Source organism: Procambarus clarkii, chromosome 82 (assembly GCF_040958095.1).
Source record: "Procambarus clarkii isolate CNS0578487 chromosome 82, FALCON_Pclarkii_2.0, whole genome shotgun sequence".
In the NCBI taxonomy this organism is placed as follows: domain Eukaryota; kingdom Metazoa; phylum Arthropoda; class Malacostraca; order Decapoda; family Cambaridae; genus Procambarus; species Procambarus clarkii.
The window spans coordinates 5,680,020-5,703,058 of NC_091231.1; the positions used below are offsets into that span (position 1 = coordinate 5,680,020).

The 23,039-nt window shown below is 38.3% G+C and overlaps 1 protein-coding gene across 1 annotated transcript; it reads left to right on the forward strand.

Moving 5' to 3' along the window:
* The first annotated feature begins 922 nt into the window (after positions 1 to 922).
* On the forward strand, positions 923 to 22,881 carry ECSIT (evolutionarily conserved signaling intermediate in Toll pathway, mitochondrial). Its single transcript, XM_069315985.1, has 10 exons — positions 923 to 1,132; positions 12,124 to 12,295; positions 12,960 to 13,152; positions 14,528 to 14,660; positions 14,821 to 14,930; positions 16,343 to 16,459; positions 19,400 to 19,504; positions 20,393 to 20,501; positions 22,276 to 22,395; positions 22,615 to 22,881. Exons 1-10 carry the CDS (start codon positions 1,060 to 1,062, stop codon positions 22,776 to 22,778), a joined length of 1,296 nt encoding a protein of 431 aa, XP_069172086.1. The 5' UTR covers positions 923 to 1,059; the 3' UTR covers positions 22,779 to 22,881.
* The last annotated feature ends 158 nt before the right edge of the window (positions 22,882 to 23,039 follow it).

Here is a 23,039-nt window from a genome sequence, read left to right on the forward strand (position 1 = left end):
GTAAGGCAATTCCTACAGGAGGGGTGATAGGCAGACTACTATCTGACGTTACTGAAACATTTTCTGACAGAAAAGTGAGAGCAGTGATTATAGAAAATGTACCGAGCTGGATAAATGTAGTAGTGAGGTGGTCCAAGCGGAGTACCTCAAGGTCCAGTATTAGCGCCCCCTATGTTCATTGTCTGCATTTATGATATACTAGAGGGGGGGTTCAGAGTTATATGTATGTGCAGAGGATGCTAAACTAATGGGAAGAATAAAAGACCCAGGTGACTATCATGCGCTTCAAAATGGTCTAAACAAGATAAGCGAATAGAGCAACATATGGCGGATGGAATTCAATACGAATAAATGCCACGCAATGAGATGTGAAATAGGGGAAAGTACGCTACATGTATCCTGCATGTGAAAATATTTTAAAGATTTCTGACAAAGAAAGAGATCTAGGAGTGGTTCTGGTCAGAAAGCTGTCAGAATTGCTTTTAAATATTCACGACATTCGTGAGATCAAAATTGATGTATGTAACAACTGTATATACAGACGCATCTTTTACCTGATGCTACTGGTCATCTTGCAGTAAATAGGTACCTGAGAGATACGCGGTTGCTACGGGCTGCTTCCTGGGAATGTGTGTGTTAGAGAAAAATATATGTAGCAGACATAATAGAAGAAAATAGATCGATTAGAAAGGCGGGGTCCAAGAGCTAAAAGCTCGATTCTGCAGGCACAAATAGTTAATACAAATAGCAAATACACACTCTCCTCCTCTTCCTCCTCCTCCTCCTCTCTCTCTCTCTCTCTCTCTCTCTCTCTCTCTCTCTCTCTCTCTCTCTCTCTCTCTCTCTCTCTCTCTCTCTCTCTCTCTCTCTCTCTCTCTCTCTCTCTCTCTGTCTCTCTCTCATATACCCACCATCAGTAACATTATAATACAGGAGGTATTTGTCTTTGTCCTGGCCAGCCCAAGAGAACTTCATGAGGGAGGCGCTGGAGGCGTCGTCCAGAGTGAGGAAGAACGACTGAGGTGGGACATCGGTGTCGTTGTCGATCCTCAGGAAGACATGCCACCCGACGCCCTCCACAGAGTTGTTCCAGAACGACCTTCTCACCACGCACGAGTCATTCACTGTACAGGTATGAGGGAATGTCATACAGTACAGTTGTTAACTAATATACAGCTGTCTGTGGTTATCATGAGGCCAGGATAATACAGCAACCCGTCCTTGACTAAGCTAACCAATATCTAACAATATGTTTAGTTCAGTCCTTGTTGTGAGTTGACACGTGCATTAGTCGTAATTTGTGTAGCTTTGGATGAGTTGGGTGAGGTGCAGGTTTGTAAATAATAACGAAAAAGTTTAACATTAGACAGTGTAAGTGAACGAAACAAACCCACCAAACCTAACTTAGGACTATGTGAAAAGAAAACCATACTGCCTCCCCCTACAATTATTATGTTTCATATTATACTTCTGTATTAATATACACAGTTCAAACATTATGCTTACTCTCGCTGATATTAAAACAACTTACTAGGGGGTTTAGGGGTATGATTCTCGCTTCGGGTGTGAGAGGTCCCGGGTTCAACTCCCAGACAGGCCCCCATAAAATGTATTGGATGCAGTAGTAAGGCTACACTGGGCAGATGTAATGTGGCTCGCACCTCACATTAACCAAAAAAAAGGCCGTTTTGGCCCTTGCAGTACGAAAATTGCTCAGGTTTAAAGAATAATCAGACTAAAAATTAACACAATTTACTCTAATATTAATAATGAACAGACACATAATAAATATCTGAAACTCCTTGATAGAATATACTTGGCTAGTGCACAATAAAAATGATAACAATTACACATGAATAAATTTACGTCAACCGTTTCTGGTATGAGAGTTGAGTTAATTCTGGAATGATTTTTGTCGCTCTGTGTTGAACTTTCTCAAAAGTATGATATGTTTTTCTGAAGATAAGGCAAGGCCCCCATGCTTGGATACAGTAGTCCACATTGAGGCGCACCAGAAATGTATACAGTTAAATAACTACCATCCTTTTCCTTGACGTCAAAGGTTTCTATGACTATTATTAGGATTTGGTTGGATACTTTTTTTACTGTGGAAGTTTAAGTGACTGTACGCACCTGAGACAGTGTCGGTGGTGAGGGGGTTGAAGTGGTCCTTGTGCCACCAGGCGCCATCACCTCCTCCTGCTGCACGGGAAAAACAACCTCCATCACACTTCATACATAACAAGGTCAGAGCTAAATTGTTGTACATTCCCTCTCACATTAGGCTACAGGAACATGATTATGTTGATGACCTTGCAAACCTGGCAGTAAATATGAACAATGTTAAACGTAACCTTGGACTATCAATTAGATGACTGAAGAGTGCAAGCGGGAATTAGCAGAGTAGCAGAGCCATTGTTTGTGACAATTAATTTTGTTGGGGACAAGCAGCCTATATATATATATATATATATATATATATATATATATATATATATATATATATATATATATATATATATATATATATATATATATATACATATATATATATATGTATATATATATATATATATATATATATATATATATATATATATATATATATATATATATATATATATATATATATATAATACCCTAGGCTTATATCGAGATCCCCCCCCCTCCCCAAGCTTGAACAACCCCAGGATACAACCTCACAACAGATTACCTGAAATCCTTGCACTGTACCCACATTTTGCATCCAGTAGATGAACGACATATGAGATTCAGAAACAAGTATTGTATTGTGAGGACTAATAATAAACAGAAGCTTCCCTATGACTCTGTAATATCCCCATTGGCCAAACTATTATGTATTAACGACAAGACCTACCATTAATGTATGATGACTTACTGTAAATATGTAGCTCTTGTAATAGCACTTTCTCTGTAACTAGCTGACATTGTATCTATAAGGTGTGAAGGATTGAAGAAATTGTTTATGTAATAATCTAAGATGAGATCTGATAAAGACCTTTTGTGCCCTCTGTAATGCTTTTGCGCTACCGCTCACAGGATGAGTATGGGGTGCACAATAAACTAGCCGCCTTCGGCGGCAACAATCAAAATCAACAGATGACTAACAATAATGCAGAAGTTACAGATCACCATAAAAATCTTAAGATGTAGAAGCAGGTCGTAATATTTACGTACGGGCGTGACAGATGAAGAGCGCCACCACCACCAGCCAGCCCAACATCGCTCACCCCTGCTTCAGGTGGACCTCAGCACCCTCCTGCGAACAAACGATTTTTCAGATTTTTAATTCTAGTTTATCAAATTCAGTTTCGTTTAAAATTTAAACGAAGCTGAATTTTAAAATTGAAGCTGAAATTAAAATTGAATTTTAAAATTCTAGTTTATCAATTTCAAATTCACCAATTCAAATTGGTGGTTAAATGATGACTTGAAATTCCTTTGGAGAGGTTTCGTGAATTCTGAGAGTTTAAAGGCTGTTAAGACTGACAGTAAGGTAGGGTAATTATCAGGCTAAAGCGCTAAGCCAGTACGACTATATAGCAGTTGGAAGGGATATGAGGTCAAGGATAGGTCGAAGAGGAAGAATTGCCCAATCAGTTGTACAGTCGGGGACCTGCTAGAAGCGAGGCCGTTCCTTTACCGACGAGCCCAAGTAGTTGGATGACTGACAACCTTAAACTGAAAATGGAAATAATACCTTTAGAGCTAAAACCTAACAACACTGTTTTACAAATTCCCCGCAGAAGACGACTTTTAAGCTCTTAAATATCTGTACAAAAAATAGTAAGTAAAATAGCACATTACTATTTCAGCCTTGTAACTTAATACAATTTCAGCTTTTCTGTGCATGAAAAAAAAATCACGCTTAGTATTGGGACCCAGAAATTTCTCTGCTTTCTTTCAAGCAGTGTCCATATTCTGCTTCATTTCCAATATGTCCTATGTAGCCATACATGAATGACTACAGTTACCTGAATTTACCTGAGGACCACTAACTTGCACTAACTCTGTAGTGGCTTCGACGAGGATAGGAAGCCGGCGGCTTGTTAAAGGAAACCCCCCCCCCCCATTTGTCCTAATGATTTTTTTCAAGCTGGATTTTAAAATTCCGCAGTATTGACATTTACGGCTTCGGCTGGTTGGCGGTTCTATGGGCTTATAACCCTATAGGTGAAAAAACATCTTTTTTTCTGTCCTAGATTGTTTATTTTTGAGCTTGAAACCGTGGCTCCTTTTGGGCGTTACATCTGACATTTTGAACAAGTTATCTGGATAAACATCCTCTAAATTGCTTCGTATTTTAAAAGTTTCGATGAGATCATCCCTGTCATGTCTGGTTTACAGTGTTGTTTGCCCCGAGGCCCTCAACCGTTATATGGTATGAGAGTTGACGTAGTTCTGAAATCATTTTTGTTGTCAGGTGTTGAACTTAAGTTCAGGTACGTTTATTGCGACAATAAGATCCATCTCAAAAGGATAGGGTGGTTTAGGCTATTTCTGCCTTCTACTTTCTCCAACGCAGCTGTGTCTCTCTGAAGATGAGGTCTCCATTCTTGGGAACAATAGTCCTAGTGATTAATGACCAAGTAAATACCAAGTGACTACACCAGAGATTAATACTTCAGTCAGGCAAGACCATTTCAATCACACATGACCATGTCAGCTAAATATGACCATGTCAGCTAAATATGACCATGTCAGTTGAATATGACCATGTCAGCTAAATATGACCATGTCAGCTAAATATGACCATGTCAGCTGAATATGACCATGTCAGCTGAATATGACCATGTCAGTTGAATATGACCATGTCAGCTGAATATGACCATGTCAGTTATGCATGACTATGTCAGTCACAGAACTGTAGCAGTCAGCCACACATGACTGCAGCAACCATACATGACGATGTCAGCCACATATGACCATGACAGCCTTGCGTGACCATGCACACGTAACCATGTTAAGTTAGTTAGTTTAGTTCATTTATTATGCACCCCATTCCCATCTTGTGGGCGGTAGTGGAAAGGGTTACAGAGGCACATAATGGGCTCAGGGACTGAACCCCATAATTCATTAAGCTAAGCAAGTTACAATCTTGATGAGCTAGTTACAAAATTCAATATAAGTCGTCACATCATCAATGGGTTCGAGATAGATCAAAAGTACAGTTTCTAAATTAAGCAACTGACATATGTGGAGAGCTAGTGTCACAATTTATATGTTTGTCCTGCACACCGCCCCCCATCCTGTGGTAAGAACATGTGATCATGTCTTGTATTACTTCACTTTCTCGTCATTATTATATCCTGCTGCTCAGGCATCCTCTCGCTGAAGGATGTAGGTCCCTCAGCCATAGTGCAACACTGGGGTCGTGACATACCTCCAGGGGGCCAGATTCACGAAGCAGTTACGCAAGCACTTACGAACCTGTACACCTTTTTCTCAATCTTTGCCGTAAGCAGTAATGGCGACCGACAATATAATTTCCAATATCGTAATGTAAACCTTTTCACTCAAGTTAATCCCAATAACGCAGTTTTGCGCACGGCACGAGAGATGAAGAGATGATTCTTGAACTGTGAATACCAGTCACTGCCAACGGTACAACCTTCTAAAAATGACTGAAATTTGTAATAAACTCGGAACAAAAATGAGCTGCGTAATCTCCGTGACATCCTTAGATTGTTTACTGTGATATCCACCGTATCCGCCGTGACTGGCGTCAGGGAGACATAAGGAGCTATGAGCTTGATGCGAAGAGGAGGGGGATATTCCCGGCCATATTGTTATAGAGAGGATGGGTCATAATTGTGATGCTTGAGGCGTACGAGCAGGAAAAATACAGTGAGGCGGAAGGAAATGTTGGTGGCTCTCTCGCCCCAGTGCCAGGACATCTTGCCTTATCATGCCGTGGAAAACTATTTATAGTTAACCAAGGATAAAATAAATGCAATATATGAGAAATGGGTGGAACATAAAACGACAGTGTGTAGTGTATGAATGACAATTAAGGTCCCATCTTGGGGCAAACTTTTTTTGTAAAACGATGGCAGATAAGAATATTAAAAAACACATCACCATATTTCAGATGACACAAAGACGTATGGTAAAGTAGGAAGTGAAGATCATAATGAGGCCTTACACAAAGATCTATATGAACTCCACACATGTTCGGAAGACAGCAAATGCTTTTTAATATTGAGAATGAAAGACCTTATAGATGTAAGTGCATAACAATGTACATCAACAACGCTACCATGCAGCAGATTGATAAAGAAAAGTGCCTATATAGGAGTCAGAATCCACCAAAGAAAGTTGTACAAGTGGAAGCTTTAGTAAAAATAAAAAAATTAAAACCTTAGGAATAGTTACACAAACCATGCATTGACTTCGAGGAAATGAAAGTGCTTATTTTAACTGTACAAATCTGTGGTGAAAGTCCATTTGAACTACTGTATCCAAGCATGGAGACCTTATCTTCAGAAAGACATATCTGCTTTGGAGAAAGTTCAACACAATGACATAAACCATCCCAGGACTAAGTCAAACTCTCATACCAGGAACGGTTGAGGGCCTCAGAGCTAACAACAATGCAAGCCAAACATTATCGTAGTTTTTTTAAATATTGAAAAATTTCTATAATATTAATTCAGACCACTTCCTTAAAAGACAATGATATACAATGTTAATATCAGCAATAAAAATGATGGAAAGTTCCTTGGCCTATACATAGACAAGAGACAGCTTAAATCAGCCCCCACATACAACACATAACCAAGAAAGTCTCAAAAACGGTTGGTATACTTTTTAAAATCAGATATTATGTTCCAAACTCTGCTCTCCTCTCATTATACTACGCACTAATCTATCCCTATCTTACAAACGGCATCTGTGCAAGGGGGTTCAACCACTGCAAACTACCTCAAGTCCATCATCACCCAGCAAAAATCTTCTACCAGAACAATAGCAAACTCTGTTTTCAGACAACACACAGCCCCTCTGTTTAAATCCCTAAACGTGTTAAACATAAACTCACTCCACACATTCTCTTGCACTATTTACATGTACAAAACCGAGTGTTCCTAAATGCAAATCCTGATCTGAAACAAGGGGCAACGTTTTCATGCTTAACAAGCCATAAAGTGGGGCAGAAAAAAAAAAAGAGATGCTTTTTCATCCATCCAGATATAAAACCATGAAACTGCCTACCCGCAGAAGCCGTAATGCCAAAACACTGCTGAATTTCATATTCCAGCTCTATGAAAACATAAGAATACAGCCCAGTGCTGTAGCTGCCCCCAACCCATCATCAACAACACGCCAGTAGGAGCCCCGGGCCGGCCGTCGACCATCCTCCAGTCAGGCCCCTTGACCTGCTGTTTTACCCCTGTAACGTACGATTATGTTACGTTGTTGGGTAGATTAGATACACAGGCTTTAGTGAGTTTAATATTTATTTAGTAGTCCTGGATACAGCAGTGTCGTAGACGTTGAGACGGAGCTTGGAGCAGAGCAGAGAGCTGAGTGTGGCCGAAGTCGCGGTGCTCTATGGGGAAGAGGTTGTAACTGGATGCGGTCCTAGTCTGCTGTCTGTTCTGTGTCGAAGCTGTAGCGTCTTGGAGACGATTAGAACTGCCTAGGCCGAGTGCTACATTCTTGACTGGAAATTGTACTGTTGTCTATTCTCATATCGCTTCCTTATATTTGGTGACTACCTCTCACCTTTCTCTACTGGGATAGGAGGATGTGAGAACTGTTACCTGTAATAAGGGATAGGATTATAGCTTGTGTAGTTAGTGATAATTAGTTACGCCATTAAGATAATGAGGTAATGGAGCGAGAATAAGGATTACTCACTATACCCTTGACACTTGGGGCAGCCTGCCGTAAGGTACAGTCGTTTTGGAGGTCACATATTGTTGCGAGGCTTTGCAATTTCCCCCCGACATGGGAACATTGGCACCAATGCCGTCGTGGCTCCTGTATCACTTGGTGCAACATTTAACACATGTATCCCTGCACATAAAATAAAAAATAAAATAAATTTTTATTCAGGAAAAGTACATACATAGTTGATTTACAAACATAATGTTGGATTTATAGATAGAGCTAATACATACAATACCTAAAGCCACTAATACGCATAGCGTTTCGGGCAAGGTGTGGGGGGGGGGGGAAACCACTTAGACAAAAACTTAATAGTAATTGGGATTAGGTATAAATTGTGTTGAAAAAGGAATAACAAATAAATAAGGGGGGAACATGGCAGAAATCAGCAATTGTACAAGTAGGAGAACAAACAGCAATGTTTAACAAAAGCAAGACATGGGTTGACATTTAAGGGGTAAGGTAGGTTACATGGAGTTAATCAAGTAGCACTTGGTTTTACTCTTAAACTGGTTGAGAGAGGTACAGCCTTTGACATGCCTGGGGAGACCATTCCACATTCTGGGTCCCTTGATTTGTAGAGCATTTCTAGTTTGGTTAAGTTGCACTCTTGGAATATCAAATAGGTATTTGTTTCTGGTGTGATGCCCACGAGTTCTGTTACAACCTTGTAGGAAGCGTCTAAGGTCAGGATTGACATTGCAGTTCAGAGTTTTAAATATATAGAGCACGCATGAGAGGATGTGCAGTGACTTAATATCTAACATATTCAAAAATTTGAGTAACGGTACCGAGTGCTGTCTGGGGCCAGAGTTGGATATTGTTCTAATAGTAGCTTTGTGTTGAATAATTAGAGGACGTAAATGATTTTGTGTAGTAGAACCCCAAGCACAAATACCATAATTAAGATAAGGATTGATGGGAGAGTAATAGAGCGTCACCAAGGCAGGGCGAGGTACATAATGTCTGATCTTAGAAAAAATGCCAACAGTTTTAGAAACTTTTTTTGATATACAGTACAGTATTTAGAATGTGTCCCTGGAAATTCATCTTGTTGTCAATGAGAACACCAAGGAATTTTCCATCTACTTTGTTACTAATTTGGATATTGTTTATTCTTAGATTAATTTGATTGAGGATTTATTACCAAACAAAATATAGAAAGTTTTGTCAATGTTAAGGGTGAGTTTGTTGGCAGTTAGCCAAAGATGGACTTCATTTAGTTCAGTGTTCACTGTGACATTAAGAGCAAGTGGGTCAGGACTGGAGAAAATATAGGTTATGTCGTGAGAGAAATAGAATTGGTTTGAGGTGTTGAGAGGCAATTTGGAAGGTCATTTACTTATTGTTAAATACAAGTATAACTAACATAGTCTGTTGGACCAAGCAAGTCAGTCCAGGCTTGGGGAGTAGAACTCCCAGAACCCCCATCAAGCAGGAATATAACAGAAGTTTATCTCAAAACCAGCAACGATCTAGTGTTTTGTGCATTCCATCATCATGTTTGTGGACATAGGGATGTGTTGGGTTTACACTATGGAACAAGTTAAGTGAGAAGGTGGTGGAGGCCAAAACCGTCAGTAGCTTCAAAGCATTATATGACAGAGTGCTGGGTAGACGGGACACCACGAGCAAAGCTCTCATCCTGTAACTACACTTAGGGAATTACTTACAAGCTTTGTTCTTACGAAGTTATGTCTGTCACATCACTGAACTTCACTTAACTATATGCCTGCTAAGTAGAAGATTTTAGATGTTAGTGTTGTGTTTCAATAGTGACTAATAATTTGTATATGAACCTACAAATTTTTTGTGCAAAATGGTAAAAATGTATGCATGTGATCTGTCTTCTGTACTGACTGCTTGTATTCTAATCCCCTGGCTAGGACAGAAGCATTTTTAACAAAGTTTTCTTCACTTGATGTCTCTTCATCTAATGGTGCATAGGTACTTAGGAGTTTGGTAACCGCTGTGGGTTACATACTGTAGAAGGTCAGTGTAGTTGGCCTAGAGGACCACAATAAGTATCACAAGCTTCCTGTCCTCATCAATCATAAACCATAAGGTGACTCAAAACTGACCTGCTGGGTTATTCATCATGCCATGTACCCAAACACAACTGATACTCGGTTGTCTCAAGTGAACAAATTGTTGGAATAAATGTTTAGTAGTCACGAGAGTACGAAAGTGCCAGCATACACGCAATATATATCACTTTCGGTATTTTTATCCATTTACACAATTTGGAATAGTTTTGTTCTTATCTTATTACTGTGCAGTATATGCCGTGTATTACAGGACAAGCATTGCTTATATGTTGGTACAGTGGAATCTTGGTTTACGAATGCCCCACTTTACAAATTTTTCGGTTTTACGAGCTCAATTTCTTAAAAAAAATTTGACTCTGTTTACGAGCTTTGCCTTGTTTGGGGAGTTTGTTGATACACGTATTGGTCGACTGAGCGCATGGTTCCTGGTGGCAAGGGCGAGGCATGCTTAAGTTTATCAGTGCCTTCCACCTAGTGACAATCGCTCCTGAATTTTTAGTAAAGAATTTTTTTTTCTGAACATAGAAGTAATTATTATATATAACTCCATGGGTCCCAAGAAAGTTAGTGGTAAGGTTCAACCTAAGATAACAAGTGTGAGGATGACGATAGAGGAAAAACAAGAGAGATTATTCGTAAACATGAAAATGGTATGAGGGTTGTTGAACTAGCTAGGTTGGATGGTGGAACCTAGCACCATCCTCCTCACCATCTTCCATATGCCAACAAGTCATCAATAAAGGTAAAATATAACTTGTACATACTGTAGTACAAAATATTTTTGGTATTATGTACGAAATGTAAGTTAATTTTTGGGGAGTGTAGAATGGATTAATTCATTTTACATTATTTCTTACACAAAAATTCATTTTGGTTTATGAATATTCTCTGGGAATGGATTAAATTTGTAAACGGTGATACCACTGTATTTGAATAAAATACTAATTATATATGCAACACTAAGAACAGTTTTACCTAACCTAAGGACTATGGGTATGTTGGGCACTGGCCCAAGAGACACTGCGAGTTGGTATGCAATGAGTTGACACGAAATCATCAATGTTGGTTTGCTAAAGTATGTGGATTTATGGTTGGATGTAGGTCAGTTTGTATAAGACATGGTTCACATAGTGTAAAGTTGCTGGTCCAAACACATTAATGCAAGTTATTGATAATAAAATTTAATAAAATGTCATAAATAACATATTATTGGAATCACTGATGGTATGTATCACAAGTGGAAACATTCACCTGTAAAATGACACCACTGTCATGTCTGTAGAGATACAATATTTTAAGAGATAATAACTGATATACATAAGTGTCTCGAAATAAAACACTATGTAAAGTGTCTGAACTCGGTGTTTCCGATATCCAGACAGCTCTACATATCACTATTGTATATTGTGATTTGCATTATGCCCCATTGTTTCATTACTGTTAGACAATATTTTTATAAGATCATGTAGGGGTTCCCAGATTCCTGGCCACCTGAAAGGGGGAGGGGGAACCAGAATAGGTGTGCTCGTTTCTTGGGAATCAGTAAGCATTAAGATCTGATGCTTCTGGACATGGTAGCAGGCTGTGTTAATAGTCATTAGTGTTTTTTATTGTTTTTTTAGGGGAGGGGGGATTTTTGTTTGGTTTTGTCGTGTCCCCTCCTCACATCTCTGCTGCTTCTAGACACGAGCATATGGACCCCATGTTCACTATAATGCCCTAGGTAGTCACTGACAACTTAGGTATAATATTAATATGTAAGATAGTTTGGCATTTTTAACATTTATTATTGGTGTCCATATACCAGCAGATTGTGGTGTCCGTATCCAAATACTGGTACAGTACTTTCATAGTTTATTACAATAATGCAGGTATCGAAGGTTGTGAGAGCCAGCCCTCTTCTGACCCACTGAGTAGCATGGAAATCCCTATTTAGATTTCTTTCAGCCCACAAGTGTGTCTTCATAGACCCAGCAGACTGAAGCAGTACAATCCAGGAATTGATTTTTCTGTGCTTTTTTTTTTCCATAACAGCTAGAGTCCCAGGACTTGATGCTGCCATTATTTTAAATAATAATATTGTCTTTATTTCAAATAATATACCTACAAAACTCAGAATTTTGCTTGTTTGTACCTGTATTTAATTGTTTTTTTACATTTTCAGAATTTGACAAGATGGCATGTACTCGAACTGTGTTCTGCGGTATTGCAGCATCCAGGGTTGCATTCACATTGCTACGAAATGTTAATCAAAAAGTGTATTTACCGGTCTCTACTTGTTACTTGTCGCATCATGCCAGAAGAATTACAACGTCATCTCTATTACAGGCAGCCGGGTAAGAAATACATGCTAGGTTTTAAGCTTCACAGCTGATAAGTGAAGAAATTGGTTTTGTTGAATGTTTGTATACAACTACAAAATGCAATTAATTTAGGATTAAAAACCTAAAGTTGTGTACTTATGTTGTTTATTAAATAAAGAATTGAAATACACCAGTTTCAATTTTGTACATAAATGATAAATACACACGTGTTTTTTTTAATCCTTTATAAATGATGCCTGTTGTAAAACAATTCCATAACTGAAATACAATTAATGATAGATCAGAATTTATCGTAGTACAGTACTGTATAGTTAAGCGCTAGACACCCAACCCACGAATCTGAAAATAAAAGAATTGACAATATTTCAGTCTGTCCTGAACAATGATCAAGTCTAGTAATTACACAATGGAACTCTCGTGGTTGATGTGACTTAGTAGATAGGAGCAAGATAGCTTCAGGAAATAGCTTCACATAATAAATGTGATAGCTGACAAGGCAATATAACAGTAAATCAAGCAGCTAAGACTGCAGCTAAGCCTGTGAATGATTTGTAGGAGTATGATGCTATTTATTTAATCATTATTTCCTGTGTTCCTATTGCTAAATATTTACACAACTGCATCCCCCACAGCTTCTAAAGTGGGAAGCAAGCTAAAAAATATGATAACTTTTCAGAAATGAGAGTGATGATGAAGGAACAAGCATGACCATCCAAGGATACTTTGCTTCCAAAGATCGCACGAAGGAGTCATTTCTAATAGCCTGTGACGTCTTCAAAAGCAGGGGCCCGCACCTACGAGGGCATGTGGAATTTATTTATGCTGCTATGAAATACATGGAAGAATATGGAGTGCATAAGGATCTGGAGGTAAATTTCTTATTTTGAATACGGCTTACTCTGTACAGTATTGTATGTTACAATATTATGCCACTTCATAACATATTACTATGCTATGAAGTGGCAGGAGCAGTTAATGATAGAAGAAAATGGATTGTATGGATGTAAAGGGAAAAACAGGCAAGAAATGGTAAGATTGACAATAACAAAGACGTGTGTAAAGACCGAACACCAAAAGGATAAAGTCTTAATTTTTTTTTTTAATCAGATGGCTATTTTTGAGACTAGTGTAGTAAGGAAGTGCAGCAAGGAGCTTGAGGGATTATTAAAGATAAGTGTATGAATGTAGAGAAGAAATTATTAGCAGGTAGAGGTAATACTGTAATTCAAGTCTGTTGATGGAATCAATGGAAATATTGTAGATATGAACCTCATTTATTTTACTGGTATAAAGAAAGTGCAATTTAGAATACCAGAGGGAATATCCATGTAAGAGGTGTGTTCTCTAGTATGGAAGTGGCTATGTGGAGAAGCTGCTGATGTGGATGAGGTTTATGCAAAAATTATTAAATGCTTCAGAGAGAAAGGAATGGAATGGGTGTAAAGTAAAGCAACTCAGGAGAGTATTTCAGATTTGGCACTTATCATACAAGACAAATAAGGCTTCATTGTCACAATCAGTAGACAGGAAAATTAAAAAAAAAAAATATTGAAGGTCTTCAAAAAATGAAATTATACTCTGCAAGGAGAAAAATGCCATCATGTGTCAAAAAGATTAATTTGACTGTATTAGAGAGGTGACCACATGTGGATTTTTTTTAGATGTCTTCAAATCTAAAACTCATTAAGAAACCCTGAAGCATTTATCAAGACATTCTGAATGTTGGTTTGGTTGTCAATTAAGCATGAAGGGCATCTCTCCCCCTCTCTTCCCACCTGTCCACAAGACAGATGGCCACTTAGCTTGTAATAAACTGCTCTTTTCTTGTGCCAATAAACAAAATTGTGAATTTGCTTTGAGAAGTGGGAGAGGGGGGGGGGTGGTGGAGTAGATGTATTAACATGGCAAGATGAAGGGTAGTGTGAGCACAGCCAAAGCCATTGCCACAAGAAGAGGTATACATTTTTTTTCAGACCTAAAAACAGTAGTAGTAGGCATCCATCAGTCTCGGGAGACTATGGAGTTGCGCTCTGGTTGTCAGTCTGGAGTGGCCTTTCCAGGGCGCAAAGCCAGGGTAGGTTGATATGGGGGAGAAGCTGTCACCCATGCAGTAGGTCCCCCCCCCTTCCCCCTCTCCACAGTTGAAAACAGTAATCAACCAAATACTTGACTTTTTCCATTTTTTATCTTATAACATGCTTATATACTGTAGTTTATAATTATTTTAATGTTTTTCCTGTGCAGGTTTATAAGAAACTTTTAGACTTGATGCCAAAAGGGAAGATGATCCCTAGAAATTTATTTCAAGCGGAATTCATGCATTATCCTAAACAGCAGTTTTGTGCTATTGACTGTCTGGAACAAATGGAGATAAATGGTGAGAATAACATGGTTCTTATGATAGATTGTAACACTTTCTAATTATCTATATGTAATTTACAGTGGAAGAGCTTGACTATAAGTAATTGTCATACTCTATGAATTATAACTAGTAAATTTAAGACTTGTTATTGATAAAATGTTACTTGCCTTTGCAGGTGTGATGCCTGATACAGAGATAGAACATATTCTCAGGAACACTTTTGGAAAGTATGGTCATCCTGTGCGCAAATATGCCCGCATGATGTACTGGATGCCCAAGTTTAAGGTAATTATTATTTTTATTTTTTTTTGTTTTTGAGGAGGTGGGGAGGGGGAGGAGATTTGTATTTAAATTTACATGTAAGATTCCTTATTTAGGTTTGTTAAATAATTTTTTAATTTTTATATAGTGTTTATTATAAGATCTATACAGTGATGAATTTTTAATCATTACCCTTTGAACTATATTTTGTTTAATTCTCGTTAACCTGTTACTGTAGCTGGTTTTGAAGGTTAGTCTACTCTCATGGCTTAGCTTGAGACCGGATATTTTCTGTTTAGTGTAATCAGTGAAACTGTCACTGATCACAGTCCACACACTTGCATAGATATTACAGTCCAGCCAATCAGGTACTTTGTGCAGGCTCTTTAACCCTGTAATTCCTGTGACCTAGTAGTGGGATGCCATCTTAGTAAGTTAGCTTCAGGGGGGGCCACCAAGGGACTCGTCCCAGGAAACATGAGGATAGAAATTGCACACAGCGGAACTCAACTGAAAAATATAAAGGTTAGAAACATCCGTGACAACAATCGAAGACACTGCCAAGCCTGATAAAGGACAGGCCAGTTTTGATCTTAATGCAGGTGCAACACCGCTCCACTAGAAAAGTTAAAAGAAAAAGCAGCAAGCACAGGGATCAAACCTGGGATCCTCAGGTGTGGGTCAAGAACATAGACCATTTCACTATAGGATCTATCTTGTATAATGCAGTGGAACCTCGAGTGACGAGCTCCTCAATCTATGAGCATTTCGAATAATGAACGCGCCACTCTGTGAAGATTTGTCTCGCTTGATGAGCTTTCGCTTGATTAACGAGAAAAGCACATGTGCTTCCTAGTGTTCTCGCAAATTCTTGGACACCTCCGACGATGCAAATAACTTTCTTTTTTTTTAAGATGCTAATGATACTGGGATGTAAAGGGGTGCCTTTACATCCCAGCAAATGTTGCAAAGCATTGATTTTTGTTTTTTAGACAAAATTTGAAAAAACAAAATTAAAAAAAAAATTGAAAAAAAGAACTGTCAAAAAGGTTCGTTCAATGAATGTCAGGTAGGCTGCTCCATTATTTAAAAAATCGAATATCATATTGATGTTTTTTGGTGGTGGAACGGATTAAGTATATTTCCATTATTTAAATGGGGAAATTCGTTTTGAAAGACGAGCATTTCACACGACGAACTCATTGCCGGAACGAATTAAATTCGTTAATCGAGGTTCCACTGTATATGTAAAGAGTCACATTTGAGGGGCATTGTATCTTCAAAGTTATTTTATAACATTGAAGATGATTTACACATGACATGATTTAAACATGAGATGATTTAGATTTTTTAAAATATTTCACATTTGTATTTTAAGAGCCTGAAATAGGGAAATGTGAATACGGTATACAGTATCTGGCTTACATTTATTTCAGAATGCATCTCCCTGGCGTCTTCCTGACATTGTTCCAAATGATGCCTTTGAGCTAGCCAAGATGGCTGTAGCCCGTATGTGTTCAGTCGACCCTTCATCTACAATATCAGTTTTTGAGGTTTGCTATTTGTTTGGGAAGTTTGGTGTTTAGTGGCCATATATGCATGCTTACACAGGAGAATATAAATGTGACATTCTCTGTTGAAAGTGAACCAAAATCTAGAGTGTCAAGCTAGTCACAGTTCTTAGGATTCCTTTCAAAACATAAAACATCTCTCTGAAAGCTCGGTCTTTATAGCAATTTGCAAAGTTTACAAAATTTCTCTTTACAACTTCTGTTTCACTTAATATTTCCACTGAAACAAATCCGTTGATATTTTTAAAATGTTTGCATTATCTGATACTTTTCTGGGAGGCTCCTCCCCTCAGCAGCTTCCCAATGCTACAACCTGGAAGTGACCAATCTTGGGGAACACACTAGGACTCTTCCCCACAAGCACCTACTAGAGATCAGAACCAGTATCTGGCACACTCGGGGAGGTGAAGGGAAGCCTGGGGATCCGAGTATACCAGGAGCAAATTCTAGAAGTTGTTCTACTCCCTGGCTTGTGACCAGGCTGGATTTGTGATGATGATCAACTTGCCTACCTGTTGAAGGTTCCTGGGATCAATGTTCTTGTGGCCTGGTCTCTGAGCAGGTCTCCTGGTTGCTGGTCTGATCCACCAGGCTGTATGATGTGGCTGCTCACAGCCTGACAAATGAGTCACAGCCTGATTGATCAGGTATCCTTTGAAGGTGCTTGTCAAGTTCTCTTTTGAGAAGCTTACCTAGAACAGTGTTATTCAAAGTCTGTGTTGCAACCCATTACTGGGTCGCAAGGACCTGCTGCCTGGGGTTGCAAGCTCACAATAAATATAAATAAAAAGTTAGAAAAATGTTGGTAACAATGAAATGAATTTGAAATATGAATATTCAGGCCATCCTGCTGTTCAGGTAGTACTTGTAGTAACAATGAGCACCATTGTACAGTATATACATTGACATAAAATGCAATTAGAAAGTAGAAATTGGTACTACTGAATTTGGACAAATCGGAAAAGTTTTGTATTTATGTTCCAAAGAAAACTTAACCTAACCTTCCTTGGCCTAATACATGCTAGCTGAGGCCTAATATAGTACATATAATGTGCTATACTAGACCTAGGAATATTTAAGTTTGGTTTTAGCTTTTTTCAGATTTTATAAAGTGAATACCTGTAGTACCAAATTCTACTATCTAATTGTTCATTTTGTTAATGCATGTACGATGGTCCACATAGTTACAAGATGTATTATCTAAACAGGATGATGGGATGGAATATATATAATAATCATATTATCACCTTTGTTATCAATAATTTATTTGTTAAATTATTAAATCATAACACTAACAGCAGCCTTGGGATTTTTTAAAAATCCCATTGATCCTTCATTCAACACTATCAGACGAGAGCACTAAGCCATTATGACTGTATAGCACTTGAAAGATATATGAGAATAAGGATTTAGGATAGGATGGAGAAAAGAATGGTATCCAACCACTTGAAGATTGAATGGTGACATACAGAAACAAGATTGTCGCTCCATGGTCCAGTCCAAGTGGAAGAGGGGCGACAGGCAAGACACGATTTATACACGTACAGTACTACGAGTGTGTTTCACACATTTAAGCCTTTGAAATGAACATGAGCTTAGTTGCATTTGAACTTCAAGTGTGAAGTGATTCTTTTTAGTTGTGCCAAGTGTATGCCTCTAACCCTGAGATAAAATGGATATTTTATTTGTAGCAAGAGGGGAGTTGCTTCTCAGTCATTAAAGCCTCCTTGTACAACCAAGAAAGATAATAAGACAGATACAGCAAGAGCCAGGCCTGCAGGTGAAAATATGACTAGTATGGGGAAGGCATGTGCTTCTGCATCCTCTCCCAAACACCTCCACCAAGAAAAAGATGTGGGATAAGGCAAAATAGCCTTATTTGCTATATTTGTTTTTCTCATTTGCTCTCTTTATGATGAAAATATCTGATAAATACAATCTCTTCCCCTACAGAACCCATTTTGTTCATTAGTAGCTAACATTTCAGTTTTTGTTTGTGCTTTTTCACTCGGTGTTCTGTCATATACTTTGCCCCTTACACTTGTAAACAAATGTAGTGGGCATTTAGATAATTTTTATAGTTCCAGTAGATTACTCTTCATGTAGATTACTACATGATTACTCCAGTAATTACTCTTCATTACTCCCAATCTGAACATCTTTACCATTGTGATCATTGCTGTCTTATATGTGCTGTCAATCTGCTGTATGGTGTCTATTAATCTTGTTTAAATTACTAATCAAGCTGTCAATGTAATCAATCAGAGCTTTAATATAACAATGTGCTTTAATATACTTACTAAGCTCTCTCATCTCATTTTTCTCTTGCAATGTATCTTTATCATTTATCAATTCTGATAGAAATTACCTACTTAAAATTATCTGTTAGATTAAGGACCTGCCTGAAACGCTGCGCGTACTAGTGGCTTTACAAGAGTGTAAATACTGTACTATCCAATGTATTCCCACAAACCCAATGTACCTTCTTGTATATATATAAATAAATAAATAAATAAATGTGATAAGCCCTTGTCACCTCATACTATATTTCAAATATTTAAATATACACAAATTTGTGTATAATAAAAGATTTTTTTCAGTGTTGTTGATCTGTTTTATAAGTGAGATGACGGCACCACATTGAAGCTTTGTGGCACTAGGCATGAATAGTATTCAATTCAGAATTGTCTCTTAAGAATGATCCTTTTTTTTCCTGTTCTATGGTTATTGCTGTGTTCATTATTAATTTATTTACTTTTTCTCTGTCCCATTGAAGCATTTTAGTCGTTTCATAGCATACAGCAATCCCCCACATACTGTCATTCTATTGAGATCTTTTCTGTAATTACTTTTACGTAATATTATTCAACAAGATTGGGGGACGTATTACTTATCTTCTAACTAATTGTAATTCATTCTCAGACAAAAGATGTGGAAGATGCTCTTGAAGACACATGGATTGTCAGTGGGCAAAGTCCAGTACAGCAAGAGCTTGTTGAGAAGCACCTTCTTGAAGAGCCCATCAAGGTTAGTGGGGCTTTTCTTACCCTTTACTCAGATATCTCATTTTCAATTTTGATCCCATTGAGGGGTAGAAATGGATTAAAAAAATAGTTTTATTATATTTCCAGGAAGAAAAGGCCCACTTTTTCCATGTTTACTATTAACGCTTAACCCCTAAAGTGCAGCATTGATCAAGGGCACCTCTCTGCCTGTGTAGAAAATAATAATAATAATGGGGAAACTTACCACAATGCCATAGTGTTGAATGAAGGTGAAGGAAAGACCCAACATATATGTAAAAATTGTATACAGCCCCTTGAGAAAGTATGTGGGTTACATCCAAAAATTTGGTTTTTAATACACTTGCGAGACTGTCACTCAAATTATTATTATTACCCAATATCTGGACAATATTGTCTTTCATAATAATAATAATAATAATTTGATCTTGTAAAATTATACGTTTGCCTCTACTTGTGGATGGCATGCCCAAGCATTTGGGGTGGATGGTAGAGCGACGGTCTCGCTTCATGCAAGTCAGCATTCAATCCCCGACTGTCAAAGTGGTTGGGCACCATTCCTTCCCCCACCCCCCTCCCGTCCCAACCCAAATCCTTATCCTGACCCCTTCCAAGTGATATATAGTCGTAATGACTTGGTGCTTTCCCTTAAAAATAATTTACTCCCTGACAGGCACCCAAAGTTGATGTCAACATATTTGTTGCTACTAGTCCACAAACACTTGAAGACATATCTCTCCCAGTTCCTACTGTTGTATCTACCTGTCACCACTAATTCCAATGTGTACTATTCTGTTGTCTCAGATGCCACTATCAATGCTCATTGATGGCCTTCAATTTGTGAACAGACAACGAGGAATTGTGGATAAATAAGTTAAATTTTCTTTGTCAGGTGGAGGGGCCGTTTCGTATCTACCTACGTGATAAGTGTGTTGGATACTTCATTCTTCGAGCAGAAGCCAAACCACTACCCCCACCAGTAGAAAAAGAAGTTATTGATGGTAAGTGTTGCTTTGAGGGCAGTGCATGAATGTCTTCCCATGTAGTGACTTTGTGATAATCATCATATTCTAAAGAAATATGGCAAGTGTTATGGAGACATGATAATTTCTGGGAATGCCACCTCAGCAGCTTTCAAACAAAGCTCTGGTCCAGCAAAGCCTTAGGGATGTGCGCCAGACCTTTTCCTGCCAAGCCTTAGGGATGTGCGCCAGACCTTTTCCTGCCAAGCCTTAGGGATGTGCGCCAGACCTTTTCCTGCCAAGCCTTAGGGATGTGCGCCAGACCTTTTCCTGCCAAGAGGCAGGATTGGCTCTTTTTCAAGGTGAGGGGTGAGGTTGAGGATCAGAGATGCAATTACTTAATGCAACTATTACAGTCTAAAGTATTATTGGTATCAATGCAATTATTACAGTCTAAAGAGTTATACAAGTTATAGCAACCATTATAGTGTTACCATAGTTGTACAATAACAGCAGTATAGTACTTGATTGTCATAAACGTTGCCATGGTAGCTGCAGTATTTATGGGTAATGTTAGTGGTGACCTCAGGGACCATTAGAATGGTGACATTTCCCTCATGTTACAATTGTCACAATTATTGTGTTACAAGGGAAATGTCACTATTGTAACAATTCCTGAGGTCACCACTGTAACATTTGCCATAAACACTCTGGCTACTATGGCAACGTTTATGACAATCAAGTACTGAATGTTATTGTACAACTGTGGTAGCACTCACTGTAATGGTTGTTATAACTTGTATGTAATGTTGATCACACACTAGAAGATTTCAGTCCGTCCTGGACCATTATCAAGTCGATTGTGACGAGACGAGGGAGGCACGGGCTTGTATGTAACTCTTTAGACTAATAATTGCATTGGAGAATGGGATGGAGGGGTTTGGTTCAGATGGTTCATGAGTGAGGGAGCAGGCTGACCGGAACCTCAAGTAACCTGGGCTGCCACATCACAGTTAGGGTGTTATCACTGCAGCAACAGTCATTTGCCTTGTAACTTGAGGTGTACCTAATTTTCTTCATGCAGTGGCTTGTTTTATTGTGCTTATACTATCTGGAGGGTTTTTCTTGCGTTTAGGTTGATCTCTGATCCCCCTAGATTATCTTGCCTCATAAAGAGCCAGATTCTGGTCCTTGTTTCTAAGAAGTAGGCAAGGATAGGCCCCCAGAAGCCTGGTGCATCTTCCTAAGGTTAGGCTGGACCAGCCCTTGCTCTGGAAGCTAATGAATGCATGCCAGAAAAGTGCATTTCATTGCATATGATTTTTTTCTATATCAAATATATAATAATTAATCATTACCATACAGTATGTCTGATACCTTTGAGGATTATTACCGGTATGTAAAATCGGCACCATTGCACTCCAAGTAGACATTCATTGCAGTTCCTCACTGCTTCATATGACTACATGCAAGGCACTTTATTTGTTCATCTTCTTAAAACACATTTAGCTCTCATTCCCTCTTACCAAACAAATTTCACTGACTTATTTCCCATCAATTGTCGTGTACTGTCCATACTTGATCCCAGTACTTATTATGACCCATTATTCTTCTTTTTTCTTCTTTCTTGGCCCATCTCTCCTTTTTACCCTCCAGTTTACTTGAATACTCTGTTCATGCCAAAAAGGCATTCTATAACACTGTTTTAAATACAATAGATTTGTCTCTGTCACTCCTCACTAGTATCTAATGAATTTATTAACCATAAATAATTGGAAATGATACATGTTCTGTACCTTATCTTATGCCACAGATGTTGGTTCTATCAAACATTGGTTCACTGGTGAATTTGAGCCTAAGGACGTAGCCATGACTAAACCTCCAAGTGTCCATGAGCAGGAAGATGGTACTATTCTAGCTATTTGTGCCACAGGTAAATGTTTAATGGAAGAAATATCATTAGTTTCATGTTTTCTTTATTCTTCTGTATTTTTGTTACTTGGCACTTCATGCTTATTATTTGTTGGTAAGCCATACCTTGTAATACTGTAATAGATATATCTGATGTTGATAAAACAGCATTAAAGCCATTCACAATCCTGAATTGAGTAGTTATTGTATATGACTACATACTGTGTGCAATTTTTTTTAGGAACCTCTGGTCGAGATTCACTCTTGTCTTGGATACGCTTGCTACAGAGTACCAACCCGAAGCTGGCCAGCATACCAGTGTTGTTTACACAAGCCAGTCCAATAGGAGATGTTATGACTACAGGCCAGCAAAATGAAGCAGCCTCGGTGGAAACTGCTTCTTGAAAATACAGGTATCAATAGTATTTCTGAAATACCTGTCCTAATATTCAGTCATAAACTACTGATAACCTGAGTACATACAATATTTAATAAAAAAATCAATTTACTTCATAGTTTATTTTCCTGTGAATGTAATAAATAACAGTGCATTGGTTATCTCTAGATTTTCATGTTTAGTAATGTTGTAGTACTTATTTCTTCTTCTTTGTAACCTTTTGTCTCGGAGAATAGGTGCTAGTGGCAGCATAAGTCTTCTTGAGCTAT